Source organism: Periplaneta americana, chromosome 4 (assembly GCF_040183065.1).
Source record: "Periplaneta americana isolate PAMFEO1 chromosome 4, P.americana_PAMFEO1_priV1, whole genome shotgun sequence".
Taxonomy (NCBI): Eukaryota; Metazoa; Arthropoda; class Insecta; order Blattodea; family Blattidae; genus Periplaneta; species Periplaneta americana.
Genome location: NC_091120.1, coordinates 71,540,725 through 71,566,114, shown reverse-complemented (window position 1 = coordinate 71,566,114; position 25,390 = coordinate 71,540,725). Strand labels below are relative to the sequence as shown.

The following is a 25,390-nucleotide window of genomic DNA, read 5'->3' as shown; positions in this document are numbered from 1 at the left end:
TTATAACAGTGTTGTCAAACATAGAAGGCCTCAGGCGCAGCTTATCCTTCGCAAGAGACAACTACTATAGTCGCGACGCTGTTATTTCCGGCGTGACTCCTCCTCTTTGCTTACGTCTTAGGAAGTCAATACTCTATAAAGTCTAGATAGGTAGTATCGTTCGCCATTTTCGTTCTTTCGTTGCCGAGCTATCAGACGAGGGATCTATTTGCCACACCGTTAAACATTATCATGTCGTAGCTCCTATGATAATAAATCAAACGCACTGTAATTCAGCAAATAATTGAGCGGCAAATAACGTCCTCGTGTGCTTTCTGCGAACGCCAACGAAAGAGCTAAAATAGCGGGCGATTTGTATATTAAGTATTTATCCAGCCTTAGGAAATGCTTTACATCTTCATCAGCGAATCACAAGACGCACACGTTTAAATGTAGCCGACCTGCAACGTGATTGGCTGCCGGAAATTAGGGCGACGGGATATAACTTCTCTGTTTAAAAAAAAGCATCGTACTTGCCTCAGCCCAGCGGCTGGGCTAATTCAGAGTCATAATGTGACAACGCTGCATAACTAACAGGCATGCACCGTATGTTTTATTATGTTTTGGATAAGGCACGAGTCAGCAGAATGGTGTGAGTGAGGTCGTCTAAGCTTGGTGAGAACAATATAGCTCAGGTTTCATTACTCTAGTCGGTACCGTTAAATGCGCAACAAGTATACCTAAACTTGAAAGAAATGTAAACACAATGCATTTGCAACCAGTTTCTGAGGCACTGCTCGCTTCCGTACGGGTACAGTCGGGCGAAGAACTTCGTACGGCAATCAAACACAGTTACGGAGAGTAGTCACATCTGCCACAGGAGACGATTACACCAGTGCTTCTAAATAATCCCACAAGTAAAAATCCAAAGGGTTTAAATCAGGTGAGCGTGAAGACCAGACAATTTGTTCACCTCCACTGATCCACCAACCAGGGTACCTTCGAATTTCCTGGTTTAAACCCTCTTGGATTTCTATTTTTGGGGACATTTAAAAGCACTGCAACTGGTGTATTCGTCTCCGGTGCAGATATGTCACTTTCGACAGTCGAATTGTAGCAGGTTATGAGACAATAACAGACACGCCAAGAATATGGAGCCATAAGACGTCAATGTGCTGTCTGTATTGAGGCAGGGGGTGGACATTTTGAATAATTCATCTACTCTAAAGAACTAAAGTGTCACAGATTACCTGAAGTCATTCCGCTTACCACGTGTTTTGAAAGTTTATAACTTGAAAACCAACCATTTCCGAATCTGTGCACATACTCGTATGAACTAGTATTTTCATTGTTTGCGTATGAGGAACACATTCCCGAAGTAAAGCCGTTTATTTTTTGGAAACTCTCTATGCTTATTTGTACTCGATATTTATTTCGTTCTTTATCTGCTGAAGATTGAATGTCTTCGATTATGAATAACCGTGAATAAATGGTAAAACGGTGGCAGAAGAAAAATTATTCTCTACTAACGTAAGTTGCACAGCTATAATTTATCAGGGTTGCAATCGCCATAGGATAACAGGTTAGTACTCTATTCTGTATAAGATATTTTTTTAATGAAACGATATAACATAAAAACAAGAAAAGATAAAAAGAAACGCAGGTTATTATAAAAAAAATTCTAAAGTAAAGATTAACAGGAAAATCCTTATTCATATATTAAATATGTGTTATTACATTGTGAAAGCGAAACTTACAGTGTTGACATATTCTTAGCTGCCTTTGAAGTGTATCTAATTTGGAGGGAATCGATTTAATTACATGGACGCTTTCTATAGGAGAAGTGAAATTATAATCTTGTAGACACAACTAATTTATTTTTCAACTCATCCTACATGAGAAATTCCTTATGTTCACTATGCATAAGATTTTAATTAATTCATTAGATATAATAACGCAGAGACTTGCAAGGAATTAAACTAATTACTATTTGAAGTCTTAAAATCATTATAAAAGCACAGGCAGCGCTTAAGCAAGTTAAGAGGTGCTCTCAAATTTAAGAGCATTAAAAGAAACTAATTATGTGCTACTTGAGAGTGAAAGTTGATTGATGTTTCGCAAAATAGTGAGCTGTATTTAAATTTTAATGGAAAGATTCGCTATGAAAATAAGTATGAGAAGATATTTATAATTAATAGTGATATCTAAGGCATTACCATAAATGCTGGTATAATTTTCGCACTAAATCGTATAATGACTAGAGTTGTTTAAATTTAATAATTGTCATAATCATCACCCACAAGGTCTCGTTTGGAGTAATAAATTTTGATAGTTAAACTATTCAAGTGTCCCGCGCCGTGGCGTCGTGGTCTAAGGCATCCCGCCTAGGACTCGCGTTACGGAATGCGCGCTGGTTCGATTCCTCATGGGGGAAGAAATTTTTTCATGAAATTTCGGCCAGTGTATGGGACCGGTGCCCACCCAGCATCGTGATGCACTTGGGGAGCTACGATAGATAGCGAAATCCGGTTGCGAATACCAGCTATAACGGCTGGGGGGGATCATCGTGCTAACCACACGATACCTCCATTCTGGTTGGATGATCGTCCACCTCTGCTTCGGCATGTGGGCGTGAGGCCAGCAGCCGGCTGGTCGGTCTAGGCCCTTCACGGGCTGTAGCGCCACGGATTATATAAACTATTCAAGTAATCGTATCTTGATTTGCCGGTATTGATTAAAATTAAATTATCGCGATGAAACAAGCTATTTTTTTCTTTTAAGCTTACGATGTAAGAGTAAAGGGAAACTATTCTGATTCTACTAAAGATGATTTTTAAATTTCACGGTAATAAACTTTTTAGAATCTATGATGCAGAAAATGTGGTATCTTTCTTGAGCAGTTATATTTTCCGATAAGTTACTTGATTTCAAAGATAGCATCTGTTGGAAAGTTTCAGTCTATAACTTATCAAAGTTTATATATAAGGCTTAAATATAGTCATACTTTAAGTTTTCATACTTATTTAGGCTAACGTTTTCAAATATAATTAGTTATCTTCAGGTCTATTTAGTAGTTACATTAATATTTATGAACACAACTTATATTACTGAAAATATAAGAATGTTCTCCTATAATAATATTTTTTCTGTTGTCTACATTGGTATAAAATATCAAGGAATATATATTTTTAATATTTATTATTGGTTAAAATTATTTTTTCAATTAACATTCGGTTAAAATACGTTATAAATTAGATCACCCTTTTAAGATCCAATGTCATTATTTGTTTGGGTTGACAGGATAGTGGTTAAAGTTGTCTGCTTGTTTTCATCATTATAAAATATATACATATTCCTTTTATCGATTATTGTTATGATCTATATTATATAGTTGTAATGTAGACTTTACAATTGCTATTACGTGGGTATGCTGAAGTTTTTACAAAATTTAAGTACATTAAGCCTATATCTGTTTCTCTTACATGGTGTGCAACAATTAGCTCGATCATTCCAGTAACATTACAATATTTGTTATTAATCAAAATATAATTTGTTGCCATTCATAACCACCTTTCCACTGTAATCTCTCAGAATCATCTCAATATGTTGGAATTGTTTACAACAGTGAAATGTATTTCGTGACTCGCGAGTCAAACCCTAAATTCACAAGCAGAGTGGAGGGGTAAGGCATGATCTCCCTCTCATTAGCCATCACTTGTTCGTTCAATGTTAAGCAGTCTGATTATCCTCTCCCTCCTATCTTCTCCAATGCTGCGTGCCAACAACTACTGTACTCCAACCCCGAGAAAGTCTCCAGGGAATGAAACGAAGCGGGGTGATGCTGTGAATGAATGTTGATGTCATAAGATGTCATAAGGTCACACACGTGGGTACTCTTATCTCTATTGCCTACCTCTCAAAGCACAAACCATAACACTGATATACACATTTTTATACTACCCTAGTTACAAAATTAGATCACTGTTAATCTCCTGGTCTTTTAATCCCTACATACAGGAAATAACATATGCAGGAAAGCGCATGATTTTTAAACTGACGTTATAACTCTAATATTATCTATCTACTTCGCTCCAATAGATGACGCAATAGTAAGCACATTCCTTTCACGTTTTATCTCCTCGTTGGAGTACAGTAGAAGTGTATGCTCCTGTCCAGCTGACATAGAGCGATGAAGTAACCTTGTTTCAGATGATTCATTGTAGAAAAGGATTAATTAAGCCTTGGTTTTTCTGAACCGACGCATGCGAGTTGCGAGGTGCGAGGCCCGCATCGCACAAATCCGGAGTACACGAGAGATAGTGAGTGGTTTCTATAGTTGCGAGGTGCGCAGATCTCGCTTCTCGCAGCTGTAGTCCGAATTTGTGCGAGGCGGGCCTCGCACCTCGCGTCGCATGCGTCGGTTCAGAAAAACCAAGGCTTAGACCCTAACTCTTCTTCAGCTTCCGCTTTCTACGTCACGAATTCTAAGTAGGCGACGCACAGTGGGGTAAACGGGCCCTGATAGTTGGCATTAAATCAAAAAATGAAATAGCATACAAACTTTCGTTTCTATAATTTTTCAAGACGTAACTATCCTATGTGTAATGAGCAGGGAAAGGATTTATATGTAAATACATATTTACTTATAAAGCTAATATAATTTATATTTTGCATTATCTTTATGTTTCACAATGTGTAGGGTTGAAAAATCCTACTTTTATTTTCCATATTTTTCCATATTTTAGAGTTTAGTACATATTTTCGTTAATTTCCATATATTTTCCATATTTCATATAAAACAGTCCATATTATATTAGGTTTAACAATAAAACAAAACAAAATTCCATTAACTTTTAAAAATACATTTCAACAATAGAGATTTAAACACATGTTCAGTAATCCCTTTAACATCAGAGTTATTTGAAAATTAGCAGTCCTATCAACAATGGGAAAGTAAGTTACAAAACTGTATTAATTTAATTTAAAATTTTTAACAGACTTCAGTTGTGCAGCTCAACAGTTAAATGCCAGTCAGAGTACACATAGGTTCAGTTTTGTAAATCATACTATAAAGACGGTAAATATGCCAAAAGTACGTCATTCAGTCAATTTAAAATCAAAACTAACAAGTTACATTTCAGAATTTAAAGAAGATGGTTTATCAACTGACAATAAAATATTATTTTGTAATTTGTGTCAGTGTGCAGTATCATCTACACAAAAGTTCCTGGTGCAACAACACATTACAACTAGTAAACATCAGGCCAACAAACAACTAAATTCCAAGCAGAGACAATTGTTTTTAACACAACCAACAACATCGAATGTAAGATCTGAGTTTAACATCGACCTGTGCCGTTCTCTCATCTCTGCTGATATTCCTCTCTACAAACTAAAGAATAAGGTCTTCAGGGAATTCCTTGAAAAATATACTCAACATACAATCCCGGATGAGTCAACACTTAGGAAGACGTATGCTCCATCCATCTACGATGAGACAATACAGAAGATAAGAGATGAAATTAAAGATAGTTCAATTTGGGTTTCCATTGATGAGACTCCCGACAAAGAAGGTAGACTTGTTGGTAATGTAGTTATCGGTTTGTTAAGTGAACAATATTCTGAACGAATTCTTTTACATTGTGATGTTCTAGAAAAGTGCAATAACAAAACTATAGTTAAACTGTTCAACGAAGCTATGGGTATCCTGTGGCCAAAGGGTATTATGTACGATAATGTGTTATTCTTTATTAGCGATGCTGCCCCTTATATGGTCAAAGCTGGACAAGCATTATCTGTTGTATATCCTAAATTGACTCATTTTACTTGTGTGGCGCATGCATTTCATCGTGTGGCAGAAGTGGTCAGAGACAATTTCCCTAAAGTAGATTTGTTGATTTCATCAGTGAAAAAAGTATTTCTCAAAGCTCCCAGTAGAGTTAACGTGTTGAAAGAAATGTACCCTGAAATTCCATTGCCACCAAAGCCAATTTTAACTAGATGGGGTACATGGCTAGAAGCAGTTGAATATTATGCCGAACATATAGACTCTATTAACAATGTTCTCCTTGCATTGGACTCTGAAGATGCAGTCTCAATTGATACTGCGAAAACAGTTACCTGTGACATAAGTGTGAAGAATGACTTAGCTCACATTCAGCATACATTTTCATGCATCATAAAAACGCTCAAAAGTCTCCAAAATAGGCACCTTTCACTATCTGAAAGTTTTGAAATTATAAATAGTACTGTGGAACAACTGAATCGTGGTAGAGGTAAAGTTGCAGATGCAGTAAGAGCTAAGGTGGACACTGTACTTTCAAAAAACCCTGGATATGAAGAACTACAAAAGGTTGTTGCTGTGATGAGTGGTGAATCAACAGTGAAGATTAACTTGGACTTATCCCCAGCAGACATTGTGAAATTGAATTATGTACCAGTTACTTCTTGTGACGTCGAACGCTCTTTTAGTCAGTATAAATCTATCCTCAGAGACAATAGAAGAAGATTCACTTTTCAGCACTTGAAAGAAATGTTTGTAACCTATTGTTATGGTAACAGACAATAAAAATTGTGTTTTGTTGAAACTACATTGGAAGATAAGGTACGTCCATTATATTTTTTGTTTAGTTTGATTAAAATGTACCAATATTTAACGTACATAGTCATTTTTTTATAATTTTAAGTCCATATTTAATTCCATATTTTGGTAAAAATCCATATTTAATTCCATATTTTGGTAAAAATAACTACATATATATTTACATATTTCATATATTTTTAGTCCATATAAATCCGTTCCCTGGTAATGAGTGTTTATCAAGTGTAAAAATTTATAATACTAATTGCAAAATGGAAATTACGCGTTTGCCTTCGACTTACTGCATCCTATCACTACCTGTTTGTGGTTAATGAAATAATCATCCCTAAATATCCCGCGGGATTTAGTGAAAAAGTGTTGAACATAGATACAGTAATATGTATAACGAAAATGACCGCTCTCCTGTAGCATAAAATCTGTCTAACTTCATTTCGGACAGCTCCTGGTTCACACGACTAGGGAAAGGATGTTTATTTTACACCTAATCTACTCCTTGAATATATCTTCATTTTAGATATTCGTAATATTTGACTTATAGAAAAAAAGACTGAAAAACATCAAACAAATAAAACAAAGGAAAAACAGAGCGGAATCGTGCATAAGAAATTTCTTCACGTGTAAACCTAGGCTCTCACGTAATCGACCGGTCTTCCGACGTATGATAACCGGTCATTTTTTTTCTAAGACTGTACATAGATAAGATTGTTTGTGTTGAACGATAATAACAGTAGTATTGTTTGAGAAAATTATTGACATAATTATAATATTCACTTAGTACTCAAATGGTAACGTTTTCGTATTATGAGTGGTGCACTAATTACTAGTGTTGTCATAGAAAGCAAATCAAGCTTGCTTTACACTTTCCACAGTCACGCAATAACATGAATAAGGATTGCGGTGGTTTCGACAATCCTGTAATCAATATAAACTATTCTTTAACCCTTAAATTCGCAATGTATGCTATAGTATATAACAGGTTAATAGGCTAGATGCTATAATTTTAATAGAACAATAAAAAAATTGGTAGGAAAATTAAAATTTCACAATACTATATAATTTATATTGTACGACACACAAAATATGGACATTGTTATAGTTGTTTTCTTTACAGTCCGACACGGTATAATAAACTAGTGTGAGAAATGACGTTTTGCCAATTTTTTTTCTTTTATATGAACTGATTGAGCTGAATGGTATTGTTTTGATCTGCTTGCTTGCTTTTGAGGGTTTCTCCACTATTTAGCGGTTACCCTGTATTCCCATTCGCCAATCTTCCCGGTCAAGCCATTCATCTCCTTCCAGAGACCTGTCACTCATCAATCTATGGATCTGTCCTCTCCAGGTTGTTCTTGGCCTACCCCGCTTCCTTCTACCATGAGGTGACCATTCCAAAAGAGTTTTAGGCCACCTGGAGTTATAATTTAATATAGTCTTTCTTGGTAATATCATTAAGTATTTATTGTTCGAAGTGATAATATTGAAGAATACAGTTTTATTTATATAGGTGAATGTCAGTGACAGTTATTTTTCATTTCTTCAGAAGAAATTTACTTTTATATATATTTTGTGGATTTGATACATGGTTGCTAAGGACATAATTATAAATAACTTACGAAACTTTTACTTCTGAACAAACAATTTATAGTCTATACTTTTTGGTGCATATTATTATCGAACTATGTATTTTATAAATTTAAATGTTGAAATGCTTCAGTCACAATAGTGAAATACAAATATTTTGTTTGATATACAATTATCTTATAAAATGTCACAAGATAGCACAAATGAAGAAACAGCACGTTGTCTAATTTGCTGAAAATTATGTAAATCCAATGCAGGAATAAATATACATATGGGTAAAGCCCATCCAGAAGAGAGGAGAAAAAACTGGCACATAGGCATACCACAGCATTTTCTAATTCATCAGATTTTAATAACCCAAGCAATATTTCACCCAACAAAATCATTACTGACACTTCAGCTACATATCAACAGAGTTTGCAAAAACCCCTCGAAACAACAAATCGAAATTCTGTAGTAGTTAACAATCAGGAGTCCACACCTGTGGAGTAACGGTCAGCGCGTCTGGCCGCGAAACCAGGTGGCCCGGGTTCGAATCCGGGCCGGGGCAAGTTACCTGGTTGAGGTTTTTTCCGGGGTTTTCCCTCAACCCAATACGAGCAAATGCTGGGTAACTTTCGGTGATGGACCCCGGACTCATTTCACCGGCATTATCACCTTCATATCATTCAGACGCTAAATAACCTAGATGTTGATACAGCGTCGTAAAATAACCCAATAAAAAAACAATCAGGATCCTATACAAGTTTTCCAACAGAGTGAAGATGTAATATATTATCCAGAAAATACACAAAGTGATCATATAAGTTTTCATCCAATGAAAGAGTGGGAGGCGTTACTCAAGGTTCTCCATTGTCTCCAATACTTTTCAATTTGGCACTGAATTGCGTTCTTGAAAATTTAACAGATCATGAAATTAGCAACCAATATGGTTTTACACTTTCCAATGATCTTCAAAACCTAAGTGCTTTCGCATTTGCTGATGATTTGGCTCTCGTTGGAAAAGATGAAAAGTCAGCAACAGCTCTCATTGATATGGCTGAAAGTAAATTAGATGAACTAGGTCTTGAAATTAACACTATTAAAAGCAAGTGTATAATTCTCGAAAGAGGTGTTTTAACTAAAGGAGCTCTCATTTCACTTCATGGATCAGCTATACATAGTACTGATGATAAATCTGAAACAATTCGATATCTGGGAGTTGATTTTCGCGACAAAATATTCTTAGATAAAAATAAAATTATAACAAATTTAACAAGTGATCTTAACAATCTTACACAAACTCCATTACTGAAGCCTGATCAGAAATTGAAGATTGTGAATGAATATATATGGCCTGGGCTCATCTATCCTTTGCAATGTGCTCCACTTGATCAGCTCCCTGACAGCTTCCTTAAAGATCTAGATAAAGTAATTAGAAGTGCTGTCAAAGAAATGATATCTCTTCCTGATGATACACCTAAAGACATGCTATATTCTTCTAAAAAAAGTACGTGGCCTAGGACTTATTAAGGCCGAATGGGAAACTAATATTCAGCATTTTAACATCTGTAAACGACTCTCACAAGTCAGTGATGATCATCTCCTTCTTGTCAGGAATCTTGAAGAGGAGAAGAAAACTGCTCTCAAGCGCCTGAAAATCCCTGAAGCCAACATAACACCTCGAACAACTGGAATACATCTGCGTGATGAATTGCGAAAGAGATCGTTTGACTCCTGGTGTCAGTTACCTCATAAGGGGAAAGGTGTAGTCATCTATGAAGAATATTCAAGAGCCAATTCATGGGTCAGCACCAAAAGGAATTTGTCGTCTTCAGAATATATTAATGCAATCAAGATGTCCTGCAACCTTATTGCAGTGCGCTCCTTTCCTGGCAGAGCTTTCAGCACGACCCATTGCCGTCAACCAGGCTGCAACGAGACAGGAACTCTTGGCCACGTGTTGGGCTTTTGTCGGAAAGGAGAGTTATTGCGTAACAACAGGCATCATAGAGTCCGTGGAGCTATCGCCTGTCTTCTTCGGAACAAGGGTTGGGAAGTTCATGAAGAGGTCCACTGTATTTCTGAAGACGACTCTCACAGAAGAGCGGATATAATAGCAATAAACAGGCAACAACAAAAGGCTATTATCATAGATCCAACTATACGCATGGAGAGAAATCTAAACCAAGCTCATCAGGTTGATCAGGAAAAGAGGGCCATTTATGAACCTTGTATTCCCTACCTTAGTGCCAAGTATAACATCCCTCTCTTCAATTGGTCAGTGACAGGTTTATTTTTTGGTGCTCGGAGTTCCTTACCAAAATTTACATATCATTTTTTAAAACAATTATCAATATCATCTTTTGAAATTCAAAAAATCACCTCGTAAATTCTCAAAGATTCCCTGCAGATTATACAATTTCATTTATACCACTCAGAAGGCCTTAATTAAGGATATGCTAATTTTAAATAAAATCATTTTTTATCAGTATATTTTATAGTCATCTTCTCAGATTTTATTTTATAATTGATAATCAATGGTGATTAATTATTACACTTTATTTTTATAACAATATTCATATTTAATTAATTCTATTGTTTGCTATTCATTTCCGGATCCTCGTGGTCATCCTTAATTAAGACCGGATGAGTTTTTCTCTCTCTCTCTCTCTCTTAATTACTTGGGAATGCATAACAGACGAACATAATAGTAATATGCGTTACAAGAGCGGTATGTTGAATTTTCATGTTCGAGGAAAACTTTGAAAAAGCGAAACGTAGTTGAGCTTTTTTAATTTCCGAGAATTGAAAGAAAACATACCACTCATATATCGTACATTATTTTGTGCGAAGATCGTTTATTACATACCTGAAAGAGGAATTTCTAATTAGTTGCAATGAAATCTCCATCTTGATTTCTGTTCAATGACGGCAAATTTCTAAAACAAAAATATCTATCTTCAACATTGTTGCTTTAAAATGTTTTCTGTGTTTACTATACTCCAGCAAGCCGTGATATACATCTGTCTTCCCCCCCCCCCAGTCCATAAATGCGAACTCAAAACAAACGGTAATGTTATGTAATGATTTATTTTTCATTTTAATATTTCAACAATATTATTTATATAACATATTGCAGTAGTAACATCGGCATCTGGAATCTTGTTGATTTTTTCACTGCTTCCTTAATGTTACTTGCATCACGAATGCAGTAACTTTAGTGGAGTTGTAGAGTTTACTTAATTTTTGCAAATATTTAAAAACAATAATTAACAGTGGAATTTAGGTGAGATTGCAGTGGTAAGTTTCCAATTTATAATTATTACTATATTGAACGTCTCTAAAAATAATATGTTAGAAGCCTAAAGCAGTAAAATCAATATGCCACTTAAGCGGTAAGAAGAGGGAAATTGTTAAGTGTGTTAGGTTGGGAATACTAAATGTGGAATTTTAGACTTACCGCGGATTGGTTTTGTGCGGAAAGCAAGCAAATACGCACGATCTCGCAAAAAAATGTTACCAATCCAGAAAAGGAAGAAAACATTGATTTTTTGCGATAGTCGTTCCGAAATTAATACCTCCTTATATATATATATATATATATATATATATATATATATATATATATATATATATATATATATATCATCATCATCATCATCATCATCCTTCACGAATTAGGCCTCTGTAGACCTGTTTCGGCCCCATCTAGCAGTCTTCTTAACGGTCTTCCTGGTCGACGATGTCCTCTAGGTTTATATTGCATCATAATTTTTGGGATTCTTGAATTTTCCATTCTTCTTACATGATCTAGCCAATTGAATTTGTATCTGGTGATTTTTTCTTCTACTGACTCTACTTCTAATTGTTCTAAAATTTCTTCATTCCTTTTTCGGTCTAAAAGAGTATATCCTGCTGTTCTCCTGAAAAATTTCATTTCCGTTGCTTTGATTCTGTTCATGTCTTTTTTCTTTAATGTCCAAATCTCGCTTCCGTATAGAAGGGTGGGTAATGCTAGTGTATTATATATTTTTATTCTTGTAGAGTTTTGTACTAATTTAGCTTTTAATGTATTGTTTATTATTCCTAGAATTTGTGTAAATTTGGTAATTTTCTTGTTCACATCTTTTTCATTTTGATAAGATATTTCACAACCCAGATAATTGAAATTTTGCACTTGTTCGAGGCATTGGTTATTGTGTATTATCTTACTTCTCACTGGGTCTTGTCCTAAAAATGCCATTACTTTTGATTTTTGTGCTGAAATTTCCATCCCAAAATCTTTTAATATTTCATTTAATGTATACAATCCTCTTTGTAAATTATCCTCTGAATTGGAAATTATGACTTGATCATCGGCATAGAGTAAGGTATTTAATGTTAGAGCACTGGTTATTTTGATTCCTGATGTGTAGATTTGGTTCCATTTTAAAATAATTTCATTTATATAAATATTAAATAAAGTCGGTGATAGTGGACAACCTTGTCGAACTCCATTATTAACTAATTTTCTTTCGGATATACAGTTATTTATTTTGACACTTATTTTGCTGTCCGTGTAGATTTCTATTATATTTTGGAATAGCAAATTTGGAATATTTTTTTCTTGTAATATGTCGAATAAAAGGTCTCTTCGGACTTTATCAAAAGCTTTCACAAAATCAATAAAAGCTATATGGGTTTCTAAATTAAATTCTCTTCTTTTTTCCAACAATAGTTTGATACTAAATAATGGATCTACACATGATCTTCCTTTTCTAAAGCCATTTTGACACTCCAGAAGGAAAGTTTCAGCATGTTTTTTTAATTTTTCATTTAAAATCCTACTAAATATCTTATAACATGTGTTGAGGATACTAATCCCTCTATATATATATACCTACAACCTCTGAGCCGGTTGTTAGTAACGTTGTAGTAAAGGTTAAAACCATAGGTACGAAGTTCGTACCAAAACAGTAGATTTTAGTTGAGTACAGCGTGGAGTATAGGTTTCACCCGCGCCTCGCCCTGCTCCCTCTCACTGCAGATGATACGTATTTAACATAAACAACGCATAGTGGCATTCTGTGGAGCTGTGTAGAGTCGTGAATAGTTTGAAGAATATTATTAATTTATATTAATAGTTCAGGTTTTGAACAAAGTGAGATATTCTGTTATTATTGTATTATTTACGTGATGTTAATATTGTGCATGATTGCATAAAGTAAACTCATATTTTATTAAATCATTATCCAAATAAGAGTGTGTAATACGTTTATTTTTCCCCAGATTATTCTTCGTTAAATGCTCATTGAAATACAAGTGTATTTACCAGCCGTCAATACTTGTTTGTTTTGCTGGTCTGTTGACGTCTCGTGCTGCTGTGCTACTATGCATTCGGTTGCGTTACAGTTCAAGTTCAACATCAGGAAGAATTACGATACGAACTTCCTGAGTGTTATTAAAATAGAAATGAAAAATTTTCTTGAAAACAATTATGAATTTAATGTTATGTACCACATATAAGATACACTATTAGATTAAAGTTGTTTGTTCACCTGGTGATAATAAGATACACTGTATCATGTTTCAGAGTCACACTACGTCACACTACTTTTGACCAATAAAACGGTACGAAAGGACGTCTTTCAACTAATCATGGCTGCTTATCGAACAATTTTATCGCGTCTCTAGCATTTGTTTAATTATATCGCGTCCCTAGCATTTGTTTATTTTTATCACTACCCTAGCATTTGTTTCTTTGTTTGCCAACATTTCAAACTGCACTGGTCTGGACGTCAAAAATCAGAAAATTACAAACCACTCCAGTCGATGCACAGCACTTTCAAATATGACTCGCATTGGCATTCAAGAACAAGAATTAATAAACATCACTGGTCATATATGAAAAACACCATTCGTAAATCCTGAATAAGTTGAGGGATACACCAAGTACAGTTGTCAAAAAAAAAAAAAAAGTGGCCGCACTCGTGAACAGCGAATATTTTCAAAGTCCACTTCGGGTCGCGGCGATGTTACACGATGCATGTGCTTGTACAAGCAGTTCCGGAACTATGAAAGTGTTCTATATCTGCGCCTCGTAGACCAGCGGCAGAGTGCTTGTTTAACGATTCAAAGGTTGTGGGTTCGGGCCTTCTTCAAGTTTTCATTTCATTTTTTAATCGTTCTTTAGCGATGTAAATGATATTCAAATTATCGTTTATATCCAGTTATCGTTCTTTATGGATATCACGTTATTTATATTTTGTTATCATTCTTTAGAGATATGAATAAAATTAAAGTCATCATTTGTATTCTGTTATCGTTTTATAACGATATGAATATTATTATTGTATCTCCAATAGGAGTAGCCCTATTTTACATATGTATGTTAGGGCTATAGTTTTATACACAAAAAACATATGCATAAGAGAAATAGAAAAGAAAATTAAATTAGCTTACACGATGTAAACAAAACAAAAAACAATCCGTAAATTAGGCATTGCGATTGCAAAACAAATATCAGTTATCAATTTGAAACATACAAAAACATTAACAACACACATACGTAACACTTCTATAACACAAATATGCAGCTTTCCGTACCATACATCATAAATTAATACACAATAGTCACACAAACACAATCAAACTATAATTACGACATTGCGACGACATCAAGCATCCCATAACTGACTCACATACATAACAAATCAAGCATCCGTAGCAACATATACACTTCAACATAGTAACCACACTTTTAAAAGTTACAAATTTGGCTCCAAGAAGAATAAATAGGACACTGTTACTAATTACTAATTCTTCTACAATTTCTTAAATACATCTGTAATAAATCTATGAAATTTCGATATGAATAATATTCACGTTTTTTATATTCTTATCGTTCTTTAGCGATATAAATAATATCCAAGTTATCATTTATATTCTGTTTTCCTTCATTAGCATTATAAAATAATATTCAAGTTATTTATATTGTTATTGTTCTTTCGCAATATAAATAATCTATATATTATGTATGTAATTATTATAACACAAATAACCATCTTTCTTTGTAAAATAGGTTATTTTATTTAGATAATTAAATACGTATTATATAATATCTTATATTAATTAAACAAACCGATATTTATCATTTATATTGTGTTATCGTTCTTTAGTGATACTGTATAAATAATATTCAAGTTATTTATATTGGAATCGTTCTTTAGCGATATAAATAACATAAATTTAATATTAGGTTTGGAAAAATGCAGTTGCATAATACTGGTATTAGTTTTTCTTTTTGTATTATTACATTATACTATCTTGAACCACAATAAAATGAAAAGGAGTAACGAGGAATTGAACCTGAGACGTTGACATCTAAATTCCGACGTTCGTCCGCTGAGCTACGAGGGCAAAAGTGTGGAAACATTTTCGGAAAAATTGGCCCAATCACACTCTAAGATTTTGATGATTCGCAGAAGTTAGTCCAGGATGCGGGGGGCAAAGGCTAATTGGGATTTCCCGTTCTCTGATCGGGTCAAACATCCTGATAGAACTAATATTTAACCCTTGCCGTGACTTTCGGTGAAGTCCGGAGGACCCAATTAGTCAAATCCACTCTCCTCATCGCCACGCTTGGGCCCCCTGGAATTTAATAAGATGCGAAAGAGATAGTGGTGTGCGGAAAGCAACGGGATGTTACCGCATTTAGGCCTATCCTTCCCAAGAAAAACTGCAAACATGAACAAAGGAAGCCTTTAATAGAAGAAGAAGGATCTTCTGCGCACATCTGGAAAAGAACTAAGGAAGAGACTAGTGAAGTGCTTTGTGTGGAGTGTGGCATTGTATGGAGAAGGAACATGGACGTTACGACGAAATGAAGAGAAACGAATTGAAGCATTTGAAATGTGGATGTGGAGAAAAACGGTGCGTGTGAAGTAGACAGACAGAATAAGAAATAAGATTGTGTTTGAAAAAGTGGGTGAAGAAAGAATGATGCTGAAACTGATTAGAAAGAGAAAAAGGGATTGGTTGGGTCTCTGGTTGAAAAGAATAATAGACGACATTAGGATATGTGAATCATATGCGGAGACTAAGAGGAAGGCAGAAAAAGGAAAGATTGTAGATTGCTGGGTTTGCAATGAAAGACCTGCCCATGGGCAGAACACTTATGTATGTATGTTCAGAATGCCTGGAATATCGTGTCTAAGAACAGTCGCTATTTGCAAAGACTAATCGATTCCATGCCCACTCGACTGCAAGACGATCGAGATAAGAGGACGATAGACTAAATATTGAATTGTGGCTTTTTGTTTTGTTTTTTGAACGCTTAATTGTTTGAATGTTCTAAGGCCGACGCCAGTAAATTTGTTTTGTTTATGCCACGAAAGATATTTTATTGACAATAAAATCTTTTTTCTTTCCATTTGCAGCCACAATATGATAATGATAAAGTTATGGCATAATATATTAATGAACCTGATGTTAATTACTAAAATAATCGTAAAAGAGAAAGGATCCATTATGTATAGTTTGTCTCTCTAAAAAACAGAACAAAGAATAACATAAAAAGCACGAGGTTGTAGTCGAACACAGGACCTCATGAATAAGAGACCTGAACGCTACCATTACGCTATCGAATAACACACAGAATACTTCAATTATAACTGTAGATATCAGGCAACTTGGTCCAGCAACATGTAACATCGCCTGTCTCCGAATTGTAGCGAAGATACCCGAAGGGAACTTTGTTTCAGGAGAGCGGCCACTTTTTCTTTTGACAGCTGTACATCAACGAGTTCACTTCTTTTACGCATACGTCCAATTTAACATCAACTGAACCACCAACCATTAAAACATTCAAATTTTAAAATTTTACTTTCAATAATTGTTTCTTTTAAAATTATTCATGTTTATTTTTTATTTCATTATCGTTAATTAAAACGTTTCTTGTTTATTTCATCATCCCTAATTAAAACTTTTCTAACACTTGTTTATATTATTTAAGTTATGTTTGTTATAGCTTCTGCTATATATTATTATGGATAGTCACGTATCAGAGATTGTTTAATACTAAGAGTTATTGAAAATAATCTGTCAAGTGACGTTGATTACTGGGATCCGGATGATTGAACTGAAATGCAAATCTTTTAATAAAAATGAAACTGAATCAAGAAAGCCTTCTTGACTAGTGACCAACGAGTTAGATACTAGTATTTAACTCGTTGCTAGTAACCGTCCACAGAGTTCAATGAAGATTCCATAGTTGACACAACTGATAACAAGAAAACATAATCATAAAACACTACTGCCATCTAGCGTAATGTTGAGATGGTACAATAATACATTTGAAGACACTTGTATTTTCGTAAGCCAATTAATATTTTATTGTATTGGAGTACTTTGTTACTTATAATCTTTATATACTTTCTTCTAATCATGTAATAGTCAATGAAATCCCACTCCTCGAGTTTTGATTTTCTCTAGATAAATCAATACCTCTAGTGAGATTGCTGTTGATAAAATGAATTGTTATTTATTATAATGTGAATATATAGAATCATAATTTTATACTTTTTATATGTATGGGTAAATTATTTTAGATTGGCAGTTATGAAGTTTATAATTACAAATTATTGTTTTTTTTATTATTCGTTCATTGTTTTCTTGTTCTAAGCCGTAAAAGACTGGGACACAAGTTTGGTTACCATCCGGCGATACATGTTTGTCTTTGTTCATTGACATTGAGAGCTGCGCTACTACATTTCTTTTGGTAGAGATATAGTCCAATCTCACACAACTTTACAGTTTCTGTACCAGCTTCCTATCTCTGGTTAAAACTTCACGCTAATGTCCTGTTAGATTGATTGCCATGTGAGAAATAGTGGCAGCAGGGCAGTCTACCAAAATTGGTATCTGACGTAGAGGTGCGCAAGAAACAGATGTGTTACTGGAATTCCTCACTGCCGAACAAATTGCACCCATTGACATCAATCGACGTCTGCTAAAGGTGTACGGACACCATACAGTAGATCAGTGATGTCAAAGCAAGCGCATTTTTCTGACCTTGACTTCGTGCGCGGGCATTAAGCGCAAGGTAAGGAAGGAGAAATAAGCAACCTGTTGGATTAAGAAAACACTGGTGCACAAACTTCAAACGGAACGTGAAATTTTATGTCGTTAATTTTATATGGCTTCTTTCTGTTTGTTATTTTCTATATTGTCTGTAAAACAAAAGTACTAACACCTATTTCTTAGCCTAATATTGCAGTTGTGTTTTAAACGTTAATAACATAATAAAGAGTAAAGAAGGAATATTCATACAAATTCCATAATACCTACAACTGTACTGTACTAAGTGAATTAAACATAAAGAAAGTGTTATCCCAAAGAAAGACACTGAATATCACATGATAAGTTGAAATTGATATTGATGGTATCTTTAGCCTTATAAAAGTAATCACAACGATATTATAGTACAAAGGAAAGTTGTCTAGTTATATGTTTTAACTGTAACTAATATTACATAATAAAACTCTTATCGCATTATGCTTTTAGATGATATTGGTACGCAACTTTCTGTTATCAGAATATTAAATTATCTTGAAATCTGCTGAAGCTATAGAGCTGACGTTTTACCAACACATAGGCACATATCTTTTGTTTCTGATGTAACAGTATTTGCTTTGTTAATTAATTTCCTTACAAACATTTTTCATGCGAATATTTTCAAACATTTTAATACACTATCTTCAGAAATACGTATTTACGATATATTAGATTTACGAAAACTTGTTTTAGCACCTGTAAGGCTACTAAACAAACATATCTGAAAATTTCACTTTTCTGTTAAAAAGTTGAGAAAATATTCCTTTTGAATAAAACAGCAAACTTGTGAAAAATGAACTTTAAAATTAAAACTTACATTCTTATAATTCACTTATACTTCTCAGACAAATCTAAAAATTAACATGGATACAGTTTTAATAAGTTCTCTTCCCTTTATCCATTGAATCAGTGCTGGCCATCCCTGTATATAGCTCGACCAAGCGGCATGTACTACCTCTTTCGTCTGTCTCTTTCCTTTCCGCTGTAAACCGCTCAGGCTCTCCTGGGCTCTAAAGCGCGCGCTTGCTCCTATGGGCATCAGTTGACATCACTGTAGTAGATGCAAGCAAGTGAGGCCGTGGGTGGTGAGTTTCAACAGTGGCGAAAATGTCAGTTTTTTGGGATAGGCAGGATGTTATTCTTTTGGATGCCCTGGAGCCTAGAGAAACTGTCAATAACAAATGAATTTTTTACTCTATAGACCTAAATGTGTTGATGCATTGTATAATGTACATATATTACTATACCTATATTATAATTACAAGTATATATCTGTGGTGTTTGGTCAGAATACGATAATTAAAAAAATGGCCCTTTATAGTTGAAAGCGCAGTCCTATACAAAAAAAAAACAGTTCTCTTTCGTTTGGTATATCCGTGATATCTCCATCTAATCTTACGTTATTTTCATTCACATTTGTATGTAAACTAGAATTATGTTCTGTATAGGAAAAGTGAAAATAAAAATGCTTGTATCCCAAAACAGGTTTTTTGAAGTTATAATGTTTTGACCAACCATCACAGATATTATATAACATACCTACTTTAATATTCCAGCTTTAAAGTCTCCGTACCTTTCACTTATGGCTATTTAAATATTTATTACCCTCTCTGTTAATGCCTGTTAATGACTGTATAGACGACGCAGTGGATGTTTGAGTATGTAAACAAGCCGCAGTCTGTTCCCTCCCCATACGGGCCAACCACATGGCGAGGTAAAGAGCATGTGACCTTGCGTGACTGTTTACACTCTCAAGCTATCCATTGCGCCGAGTGTACACCAATGTCTGTATTTATGAATCAGCAAGTCACGCCCTTCAACCCTAAGAGAAAAGACCAAGTGAACAGCTATACTGGGTGTTCAGTTCAAAGTGTGTCATGGCTCGCTGTATGCCGTCATGTGGCTAGCCGATGAGCCTAGACAATTCAATCTTCCTACACTTCCGCAGAGGTGTATAACCTATGAGGCAGAGAAGTTGCCTAGCGAGTACGGCGTTCATTCTGAAGAGTACGTGCCGATACGTACGGTAACGCCGGTAGTGGCAGGAATGTGAACTGTTTTGAAATACATACTGTTGGGATATCGGGAGAGGGTTAAGACGATTACTTACGTATTTGTTGACCTTAACTTCGACGGTCAACATGGACACGGAACATTTGATTTGTGTTGTGGAATGTTACCGTACGCAACCGATGATAACGAATACCCTGCGTACGACTTGCCGGCGCAAAACACAGTTCGAAAGAGGTTATGGTAGCACACAGACCGTACAGACCGCCATCTGTTGCTACGACGTTCAAGTTATATCGTACACGTTCTCAAGTTCAGATTGAAGAACGCCTTAAATAATAGGCAACTTCTCTAACATATAAGCTGAAACTCGCTTCAAATCGGTGACCCAACAACAGTGACGTCATGACACACTTTGAAATGAACACCCAGTAGAAGCCGTTTCACTGTAGTTTAACGATGGCTTAGCTATCTCGCGCAGGTTACGTGGGCGGCAGCACGTGGAAATCTTACGGAGTAGACGCATTTTCGTCCACAGCGCATCCAAGGTCATACTTCAACTACCGTGAAACGGCTATGTATAACGTGTATCTTACGAGTCGTCCAACTGAAGTACGTAAAGTAGATCCACCTCTCATGGTGCACAGAGAGCAACGTTATGATGGCACAGGGATCGAATTACTTTTAGTTTTGGTTGGTGATGGTCATTGAAATGTATCCGTCTTTGAAAAGAGAAATTCTCCTTCGGAGAGAAGGCGAGTTGATATTAATTGAGCGTGATGAAGAAACACAGTACCTAAAAGTGACATGAAGAAACCGTAGATAACGCACATCGTGCGGCCAAAGATCCATCGTCGGGCGAGGGCGGCCGTCAGCGTCAAGGGGTTCCCCAGGATGGACACAGAGAAGTCCGAGCATACGAGATTGAACAGCACCACGTTGAGCGGCGTCCACAGCTGAAACATGAAGAGGAACATGTCGGCTTATGAGGATGTATTCACAGAGTATCTGGGATTCTCTTGCAATTCTCATCCATTCAGTTCTTGTATATCGGGATATAATATGGCTAACTGATTAACATTATAAACCTTATATATTATTATAATGTACCGAAGTATATAAGATATTTCCATGCAGATATTCTGCGTTATCATACGATGAAAGAGTAATGGAACGGTATGATAACGCAGAATTTCTGCATGGAAATATCATATGTACTTCGGTACATTATAATAATATATATGATATGCGTAAATCACTTCGTGATTTAAGACGGCGCTTATTCCGTCGGATCCCGGCCAACTAGTCACTCATTACGAGTGCACCTCAGCACTTGTGTGGACTTCGGTCCTAGGTTCATAGATATCTATGACTTAGTGCAGAGGGCGGCCACTAGAGGGAACCCAAGAGTTGGAACTTAAAACTGAGACGATTCTTCCGACGCCGGGGTGGAATCCGGTGTGGCTTAGTGGATAAAGCGTCAGCACGTAGAACTGAAAACCAGGTTCAAACCCCGGCGCCGGAGAGAATTTTTCTCCGTTCCATTACTCTTTCATCGTATTGTAAACCTTGAAAATTATAATTGAGGGGTTTAGGGGAAAAATCAGGCAGTTACAATTCAGTATTTTTCGAGATAATAAAGAAAAACGTACTGCCAAACAATAAGCATGTACAGAAGAGGCAGGTCCAAAATGCATGTGAATGTAATTCTTGGAACTACTTGGTTCTTCGACCAAACGATAGAGCGTATTTTTTTTTGTCCTCTGTGCATAAATAACTCAAAAATGAAAAAAAAAAAAAAAAAAAAAAAAATTGGAGCTGCCTGGTTTTTCCCCCAAATCCTCAATTGAAAAGCAGTGAATTAATAATTAACGTCCAGTGGAAGCATGTTACCTCTATACAATGCATAGTGCAACAGCAAGACGTATGGGTACTACATTCAGTTTCTGATTGATTGCATATTTGCATTCTCAGTAGGCTTTTTTTATTATGCTACCCATTTCTTGGGCATGTAGGCCATTGTACAGTAGTGGCAAAAAAACCGGACGGACCCTTGTAGCTGGTTTCAGAGCCTTGTTCATTCCAGAGCATCGGTGCATATTCCTTGGACATATAAATATAGATAGCTATGCTAATAATGATTTTTGATGTGCAACAGTATTGTTATTAAAACAATCAGGGAGTTTTGATTATGCCAGCACAAATTATCCTCACTAGAGAGATGACAAATATGATTTTAATATAATGTATTGGAAAGAGATAACATGCGGCCTTTAGTATAACAAACCAGCTGCGTGGCTGTTGTTCAACTGCACAAGTGGTTTCGGGTCCAAGGAATATGCACCGACGCTCTGGAGTGAATAAGGCTATGAAATCAGCTACAAGGGTCGGTCCGGTATTTTTGCCTCTACTGTACAACTACAGAGCCTTCAAACAGACGTTCATCCGTGAGTGTGCGACCGCGTGTGGCGGCTGGAAGCACGATGTTTGCCGGCAAAGTCGGATAGTTATAGACGCTTAAGTCAAGCGCATAGATTGCTTTGGATTAGTAGTCAGCGTATCTGACTGCGAAACTAGTGGGCTCGGGATCGAATCCTGATTGGAACAAGTTGCCTGGTTGAGGTTTTTCGGGGTTTTACTCAGTCCATTAAGAACAAATACTGGGTAAATTTCAGCGCCGGACTTGGGTTCATTTTGCCGTCATTGTTATCGCTTCATCCATCTGCCTACTTCCATACTAGTGTCATCCTGCTAGACGGGGCTAACAGAATCCGACATAATAAGTGCCCCAACCTCATAGCCAGATTCATCATGACCGCGAAAAAGTAAGCAGAGGCGTTACAGGTCATAATGTCCATCGTTGAATGTCCACTACATGAATGTCCAGTCTTTATTTAGTCCAAAGACAAAAATGTCCACACTAAATATAGGTCCAAAAACAAAAATGTCAACATTAAAAATATGTTCAGTTTCCTGATGCCAAAATGTCCACGCAATAATGTCCACCTATGTCCATCTGTTGAATGAAATAGATATTAAGATTAAATTATTTTTAATAGCAGATGGGGACAAATTTATTAATGAAAATGGTTACTAAATGTTTGCAAATAAGTGAGGAGTCACAGAAATTGCATGATTTCATTAAAGTAAGAAAATTGCATCATTCCTGCCCAAAGTCCTCTCAAGCTAAAACAATTTCGAGGTCTCATTCGGTTCTGGTATTTACAGTATTCACCATTCTCCAATGTAGTTATTTGTCGTGAGGCGAGCTTTAGTTTTTCACAACATCTCCAATAAAAGCTCTCCTCATTTTTACTCTTTGAGTGGAAATTATACATATAACCGTCTACCATTAGAATTTGCTTCCATTTTTGTGATGTTACAACTTCAATCATGACTGAACATATTTCAGAATTCCAGTTACTGTAGTTACGTTGTGTTAATTACTTTTCCGCCTCATTATTATGTCTACTTTCGCAGCAGTTTCCTTTCCTTGGTCACAGTATCATACTGACATAGCATTACTTCGTGGACATTTTGGTATGGACTAGTTGCCTTGTGGACGTTTCCTAGGATGGACCTTTTGGGTTGAACGATATAGTGCAGGACAATATGGTGTGGACATTTTTGTGCATAGGACATTCTAAAGGGTGCGTCAGAAAGAACGGATGGATTTCAAACTATCGATACGCAACGAGGAGAGAGATATAGTGAGGGGGACCACGACTGTTGGGTCAGCAGTTTCAGTTGAGAATATGGTGTTGGTCTGGTGTACAACGTGCTTTCATCGTAGAGACATTTTTGAAAAATGAAGAGTCTGTGATCGCCACTCAGGACCATTTCGACATCGGATGCCACGCTTGGATTCCAACTCGGAATACAATTTTGCGGTGGGTGGCTTCATTTCGTATCACAGGTTCAACATTAAAGAAGAAATCACCTGGACGAAATTCTATTGCACTGAGATTGTCCGAGGCTACGGTAAGATCTCGCGCCCTGCGACTTCTTTCTTTGGGACCATTTGAAGGCGTAAGTTTGTAAACATCGATCACATACACTGGACGAACTGAAGACAGCGATTCGTGAAGAAATCGTGGCAATTGCACCAGCTATGACTGTGAAAGTGATGGTGAACATCAGAAAACGCCTCGATGCCTGTATTGAAAGCCAAGGACATCATATGGATAATGTTGTTTTCCATAAATAAACTGCATGTATTGGTGAATATGTTCATAACAATAAATTTTTGAGTTGATGAATCTTTACAATTTTCTTGCCATGTGAAATCCATCCGTTCTTTCTGACGCACCCTGTACGATGAACATTATTTCTGCTTACCAGCAGAGACGTTAGTAAAAAAATAGTAAGCCTTTGTAATGTACTCATAAATCATATACCACGTATAATCAAGCACTTAAATAAATATCAAAAGTAGTGTTTAAGAAATAGACTAAGTACAATTTCAAAATTTGCAATTCTCATGTAGCTCTATATTCATTATGCGGAATGAAATGTAGGCCTAAAGGAAACGAAAAGTAAGCATGTTGTTTATAGAGTACCGTATGTAAAAATCTTCGCCAATAATAATAATAATAATAATAATAATAATAATAATAATAATAATAATAATAATAATAATAATAATAATAAAGGTTTAATTTAACGTGGCAGAGTTTAGGTCGTAGGGCCCTGACTTACATTAAACCAGGATTAAAACTTGTTTACATACAGTTGAACATACAACTGTATCCGATTTAAGTAATTACATATTAGTTTCAAGCTAGACAGATATGATGATAATAATAATAATAATAATAATAATAATAATAATAATAATAATAATAATATATAGACAGATATGGTTTATATATTGAAATCAAAAGAGACAGTTAAATAAAAATGTACTTAGAAAAAGAAAAAATAAACACAGTGAAATACACATTAATATTGTTTGAAGCAAATACGATTGAATAAAATGTACACAATAAAATTAAAAATAAACACATTGGATGACGTATTGATACAACGTTGCAAGCAAGACGTATGATTCACATAATAAAACCAGAAACCGACAAATTAAATAAAATGTACATAAAAAGTAATAATAAAAAACCAACACAGTGGAATACATATTGGTGCTAAGTG

General features: G+C 35.5%; 1 protein-coding gene across 1 annotated transcript in view; it reads right to left on the bottom strand.

Annotated features, from left to right (window-relative positions):
- LOC138698933 (pinopsin-like) overlaps positions 1-25,390 on the bottom strand; it is a 70,195-nt gene that overhangs the window by 22,077 nt on the left and 22,728 nt on the right. Inside the window, exon 2 of the mRNA XM_069825131.1 lies at positions 21,042-21,201. Within this exon, the coding sequence (XP_069681232.1) occupies positions 21,042-21,201 (160 nt within the window). The remainder of the gene's footprint in view (positions 1-21,041; positions 21,202-25,390) is intronic.